Source organism: Pristiophorus japonicus, chromosome 21 (assembly GCF_044704955.1).
Source record: "Pristiophorus japonicus isolate sPriJap1 chromosome 21, sPriJap1.hap1, whole genome shotgun sequence".
In the NCBI taxonomy this organism is placed as follows: Eukaryota; Metazoa; Chordata; class Chondrichthyes; family Pristiophoridae; genus Pristiophorus; species Pristiophorus japonicus.
In genome coordinates this window covers 41,772,847-41,779,462 of record NC_091997.1, presented here as the reverse complement: position 1 = coordinate 41,779,462, position 6,616 = coordinate 41,772,847, and the positions used below count along the sequence as shown (strand labels likewise).

The window sequence follows — 6,616 nt, the reverse complement described above, 5'->3', positions numbered from 1 at the left end:
TTAATTGTAGTTTCCATAGGCCAGTTAACCGGTACTGTTGCTGCATTTGCAACTCCTATCCCTTAATCTCTCCACGACTCAGTCACCAACCTACCAAGTGCTCACATCCAACAGCCCGACATCGTTACCTGTACATTTTCTGAGCCAGTGGCAAGTTTGTGATATCATACCGTCAATTTCACACGGGCAAGACCTATTGTAAATGTTGCTTTGGACTTTACAATGGGGGAAAGTTAGCTCAAATAGGGTGACACAAACCTGGCATCAGGAAGTCAGTTTGTGCAGAAGGAAATGTGCAAGGATATAAGATTATTATTTATTAGAGATTAATGTGTTGTTACACTTACTTATTATTTCCCTTTATGTTTCCCACCAGTGTTTACCATATACTGTAATAGAATCATTGAATCATAGAATGATGCAGCAGACAATGAGGCCGTGCGGCCCATCGTGTCTGTACCGGCTCTTTGAAACAGCTATCCAATTAATCCCATTCCCCTGCTCCTTCCCCAGAGCCCAGCAAATTTCCCCTTCAAGTATTTCTCCTATTCCCTTTTGATAATTATTATTGACTCTGCTTCCGCCATCCTTTCGGGCAGTGCATTCCAGATCAGATCAAGAATAATTATCTGATCAAGACCATAAAAAAATAGGAGCAGGAATAGGCCATCCGGATCCCGAGCCTGCTCCACCATTCAACAAGCTCAGAGCTGATTTTTTTACCTCAACCCCCCTATCACCGGCGCCATTAATTCCGTTAGTGTTCAACAATATAGGAAGATAAGAACTAGAAGCAGCAGTAGGAGAAACAGCAGCAGGAGTAATTATCTTAAATCTGTGCAGTCCGGATACAGACCCTTCTGCCACTGGAAGCAGCTTCTCCTCACTTACCGAGAAAAACTATTTTCCCTCAAGCTCCCTAATCTGTGTTTCGCCTCCGTTCTATACTTTTAAAATTCATTCTGATAACATTCCCCAGCATAGATTAAAATAAGAGCCATATTTTGCAATATTACTTTTGCTCGGAGCTCCCCCTCTCACCTTTGACCCCCAGCCTCGGATGTTCAGTGAAATATGCCCAAACTAAATGATTTGATGAAAAGATTCTCACCAACACATGATCCCTGTAAATTGCTGCAATCTGATTGTTTAACTGAAGTGACAATAACTGGCTGCCACTGTCTACACCTAGAGCTCCTGGAATCTCAGTCCCAGAGCTACTCGGCGGGAGTTTTTGTTCGTGGTTACAGCTGAGAGTGATTTTGTGACAGTCCCTGTGTAACCGGGGAAATCCCGGATATCCCAAACCTTTCCCAGCTCCCCCTCCCCCTCTCAGTGTGAGCCGGTCTGTTGACAAACAATCCTCACTTTCGGAAATGACAAAACTCGTCACTTTCCCTGAGACACTTTCGCTTTCGCTGCAATGGAACAAGGCTCATTTCCAGAGAGAAACTGACACGGACATTTTCCCGGGAGAGAGACAAGAAAGAAACGGTGAAAGAAAAGGCATCGGCATCATGTTCGGACTCAGAGTCGAAGCAGATTCAATATTCTTTAAAACTAAATCTCAAAATGACTCCAGGAAACAGCCCAGAAATGAGAAACAACTTCGACTTAAAGAACAGAGTCTCGGACAGGGGATTCCGGGCGGGGACAGCGGGCATCAAGCGGTGCCCTGGGCTGTGAGCCGGGCTCTCTGCGATGTCCAAGCTGCGAAATGTGAACAGTCCCAGCGCGATGTGAGCACACCGGGGAGAGAGCGGGCTTTAAATGGAGCCGCTGTCTCTGGAGCCGAATGTCAGCGTTAAATCCGCGGCCCCAGGATTCCCGCTGCTCGTGTCACTGTAACCCGGATTTTCAAATCAACCCTCAACACATGTCCACACTCCCCCAATACAGAGTCTCCCTCTAAACCACCTTCGTGCCCCGGGGACCCGAATCCACACAACACGGAGCTCGAGGCGAGCGCTGGTTGGGATCTTTTCTCGGGGATTTTCCAGTCGCTGCTTCAGGAATCTCCAGCTTTTGGATTCCTCACCTCAGACAAAAATCGCACAAACTTTTGCTCTCCTGCCGCTCTTCCAAATCTCCTGCAGCCCGATTTCACTTTTGGAATCTAATGCCACCCATTGAAGCCGGCAGCATGGCAGTGTCCGCTCCCAGCAGTGTCCAGCCGCACTCCCACACCACTCGGCAACACAGGCGGCCGCTCCCGGATCACAAGCCGCTGCATTTCCACTTCCAGACTTTCATTCAGTGACAACAACCGTTTTCGGAGCTGAACCCGGACCCGCTCGGCTTCTGATCCTTCAGAGCGGTGCTTTACTCTGGGTCGGTTGAGCATGGCTTTGGCGAGTATTTGGAGATGTTGCATTGTGTTGGTCTTATTGCCCGGGACCCTGAATCTGGGTTGTGAGAAGCTGCAGTTACAGCAAGTTCTCAACACTGGCACTCTGAGCAAACTGAATCAAATGGTGAGTTTATTCTGCATCCCGAGCCGGACCCGAACCACACAGGGGTTGTTTGTTGTGAAAAGTCAGATATGGGGAGATAGTTTGGGGTTTTATAACTGTATCAAATTGAAAGTCAATGACGCTCCAGTATTGCTGTGTCTCGGGTTGGCAGTAACAGCGATTATCTTCCATCTCAGGGCGGTCGCATCCCCCGACAGCGTGTAAGAGGGAGACTCTCGCTGAAAACCAAGCCCTTGAATCTGGTAAAACTTTCGGAGGGATTACCGGTGAGTGTTGTTTTATTTTATTCAAACTCGAGTTTATCGAAAGTATGAGTAAGTTCAACATCCGGTCCAGAACTTTAATCAGGAAATTTAAATCCAGTGTTGGCTGCCCATTGATGTGAACGTGGAAGAACTATCTCAATCTCTCCAACGTCGTCACTCTCTCTAACTATCTAATTCGTTAACTTGCTCATTTACTCTCACTGTCATTCTCTCTAATTAGCTCATTCACTCAAACTATCTCACTCACTGTAACTATCACACTCCCTCTAATTATCGCAATCTCACTACCTCACATATTATCTCACGCCCTTTAATTATCTTATTACATCTAATCATCACACGCCCTCTATTCACTTAACCCAGTATAATCTGTTTGCTCCCAAAACAAACTGCTTCTCGGTAACTGTCTCACTTCCTCTTACCATCTCACCACCTCTATTTCACTCACTGTAACCATCTCATTCCTTCATTTCACGCCCTCTAATTATCTGACTCACTGAAATCTTCACAACACCTCTAATCATCTTGTACCTGGTGTCTATCTTAATCCCTCTAACCATCTGCCTTCCCCTAACCTTCTCACTCCGGAGCTATGGTGATAATTGTGAGGTTTGCCCGATCATAGAGTCATGTAATGATTCCGCACTCAGGGCGGTCATTATGCCCATCGCGCGTATGTGGCCTCATTGCAAAAGCTTTCCAATTAATCCCACTAACCTGCCCACTCCCCATAGCCGTGTACATATTTCCCCTTCAACTATTAAATCATAGAAGCATATAATGATCCAGCAGAATAGGAGGCCATGCGGCCCATCGTTCCTATGCCAGTTCTTTGAAAGAGCTATAAAATTTATCTCACACCCTGCTGTTTCCCAATAACCCTGCACAGTTTTCCCATTGAATAATTTATCCAAATTCTTTTTGAAAATTATTGAATCTGCTTCCAGCAGCCTTTCAGACAGTTTATTGCAGATCTAACAAATCGCTGTGTAAAGAAACTATCCGTCATCACACCTCCAAATCTTTTGCCAATGACCAATTGTGCCCTCTTGTTACTGATTCTTCCACCACTAGAAGCAGTTATCTTCATTTAGCCTATCACTCATCATCATAGGCGCTCCCTCGAACGAGGATGGCTTGCTTCCACATGGGTTCACCGATGTTTCAATGAAGGACCCGATATTCCAGTCCTGAACTCCAATCGAAGGGGTGGAAGATGTCTGTGCGTGTATTTTTTTGACGTGCGATGACCGTTGCACTTCAGCCACCACACAGGCTTGATAGAGCTCGGGCTTTATCTAGTGGCAAGGGTTGACCTGGACGACTGGAGACCTGCTCTGCTGCATGGACCTAGTGCGCACACATATGCAGTGTGGGCTGGCCCGTGCTGCCCCTGCGCCCTCGGCTTTTCTGGGCCCTGAACCCTAATTTGCCGACCTCCACCACGATCTCTAACCGCTCCTCTGCCATGATCTCTCGATGCTCCTCTGCCACAAACACTAACCACACTTACGCCACGATCTCAGCATTCCTTCGCCACAAACATTTGCTGAACCTCCGCCATGATTTCTCACCGTTCCTCCGCCACGATCTCTCGCTGCTTCTCTGCCACGAAAACATTCGCAGCACCTCCACCTCGATCTCTCACCGTTCATCCACCCCTACCTTCCCGCTCCTCCAGTGTACCTGGGCCCCGCCGATGTTCCTGCCCACCGTATCACTATTCTACCATCTTCAACTCTCTCCGTTACTGCATCAAAGAACTCAATCAAGTTAATCAAACGTGATTTGCTTTTAACGAATCCCTTCTGCCTGTCATGTATTAACCCATTTTCTCAAAGTGATAATTAATTATCTCTTGATTTATTGTCTCGAATATATATCCGAGCCCCGGTGTTGAGCCGACAGGCCTGTATTTGTTGGGACTTTGTTGTCTCCTTTTAAACCCGAAGCTTTAATCGTCCAGGGAGAACTAGATTTGTATGCCCTTCATTTCCCCTCGTGGGATTGTGCATAGACTGCATCCAAACTATGCCCGCCATGAAGGCCTCCCATTGCTCATTTAAAGATTTACCTGCAAATCTTTGATTAAAATCCGTATGGGTCAGAACCTCTTTCTGGGTTCTGAAATTAGATCTCCTCCACTTAAATATTTTCACCGGTCATCGTTGCTTGTCCTTTCCCATAAATACTCTGAACCTAAATGGGTACAGATCCCCTCTAATGACATTCTGTTTTGCACAGAGCCAGGACAGGATCAAGATAGTCCATCAAACACTGCGTCACCTCACCAAGATCTACAGCATGAACCTGGGCTCAGTCACATGGCCCCGGGACAAGGTGAAAAACTTTCGTCTTTTCCTGGAGCTGGAAGAATGTGACAAGAAACCGGGCTCAGACTCCAGGCCGAGTAGAAACGCCTCCATTCACAAATACTTTAAAAAGCTGAGGAAGTTTCTCAAACAGAAGGTGGGACCATTGATATTTGACTGTGAATACTGACATGCAGCTCATTTCACCCCATTTAAATCTGTTCATCCTCTAATGGATTTTCCACAAATTTTCTCTTTTGCAAAGATTCAGTAACTGCGCCTGGGAAATAATCCGCGCTGAGACCAGGGCCCGTTTACAACAGATCCTTTTCATCACGGCAAAAATCAGAAGAGAAATTCAAGATTTTCCATAGCCGTGTTTAACCGAGCATGGCAACCATAATTATTTAACGTAAAATTGTTAAATTTTTAAAAAATTGTTACATTCCAAAGACATGTTCAGTGCAGACAGGGAATGATGAATATTTATTTAAATTATCTTCTATTTATGAAAGAATCATTATATTTTTACCGACATTATATTGTATTGTAGCTAAGTGACTGATGGAGAACAAGGAATATCTTGATATTGTTCCATATATGTTTATTTATTTTACATTATTGTTATTTATTTCAGTGATATTTTCCCGTGATGAAATGTTAAAGGTTTCATTGGAGCGAGTCTGAGGAAAATGCTATATCTGTCCCGTCCTTTATGGACTGGGAGCTGCTACAATGAAAAGTTTCATCTCAGGTTTGCTCTGTTGGGCTCCTTATTCCACTCGCAGGTTTTGAGTGTCAGCTCTCTCTACTGGCCCACGCGGCTCACACGACTGTTCCTCCTCATCCCACCTGAATTGAGTCAGTTTTATTGTCGTGATATCTTCATACAATAAAATGTTACCGTTTTTACACAATGTGTCAAGTCAGATCAATAAGAAATATGCATTTCTTGACATGGAACAGAAACTGTTTTCTTTAATGAAAATATTTACATTGCTTTTAAATAAATATACGTCAATAAGTTCTGCCCCTCGTGCTTTATGAGAAGCTATTTAGTTTGTCCCTTCTGTACCTCAATATCTCTGATTGCCACTTCGAGCAGGATAAAGAGTGTCAGAAATTGGAGATTTGACTGCCCTCGTCATGGTTATCAGAGACATCCTTTGTCACAGAGACATCCTGTCTGTCTTTGTCCTCCTTGACCTCTCTAGTGTGTGCCACATGATCTATCATTCCATCGTTTCCCACAATTTCTCTTGTGAGATTAACTTCTGTGGCACTGTCCTTGCTTGGCCCTGCCTCTACATGACCAATCCACTTCCTAAAATGGCTTCTCCCTCAGGCCCAGTTCATTCACTTTGGGTATCCCTTAAGAAACGTGCTCTTTCTTTCATCTACCTGCTTCCCTTTGGTAACATCATTCTTTGACATAGGGTCAACTTCCTTATGTGTGTTGTTGACTTTTAGCTTTGCCCCTCCACCGTCACCCTTAATGCATGGAACATCACTGCACCATCTGACAGTAAATCATAGGTGAGTCAGAATTGTTCCCAACTCAGGA

The 6,616-nt window shown here is 45.0% G+C and overlaps 1 protein-coding gene across 1 annotated transcript; it reads left to right on the top strand.

The window, feature by feature from the left end:
• Positions 1–2,342: 2,342 nt before the first annotated feature.
• LOC139233521 (interferon a3-like) lies at positions 2,343–5,426 on the top strand. The gene is made up of 4 exons (XM_070863923.1): positions 2,343–2,474; positions 2,651–2,740; positions 4,985–5,207; positions 5,314–5,426. The coding sequence occupies exons 1-4, from the start codon at positions 2,343–2,345 to the stop codon at positions 5,424–5,426; spliced, it is 558 nt and encodes a 185-aa protein (XP_070720024.1).
• The last annotated feature ends 1,190 nt before the right edge of the window (positions 5,427–6,616 follow it).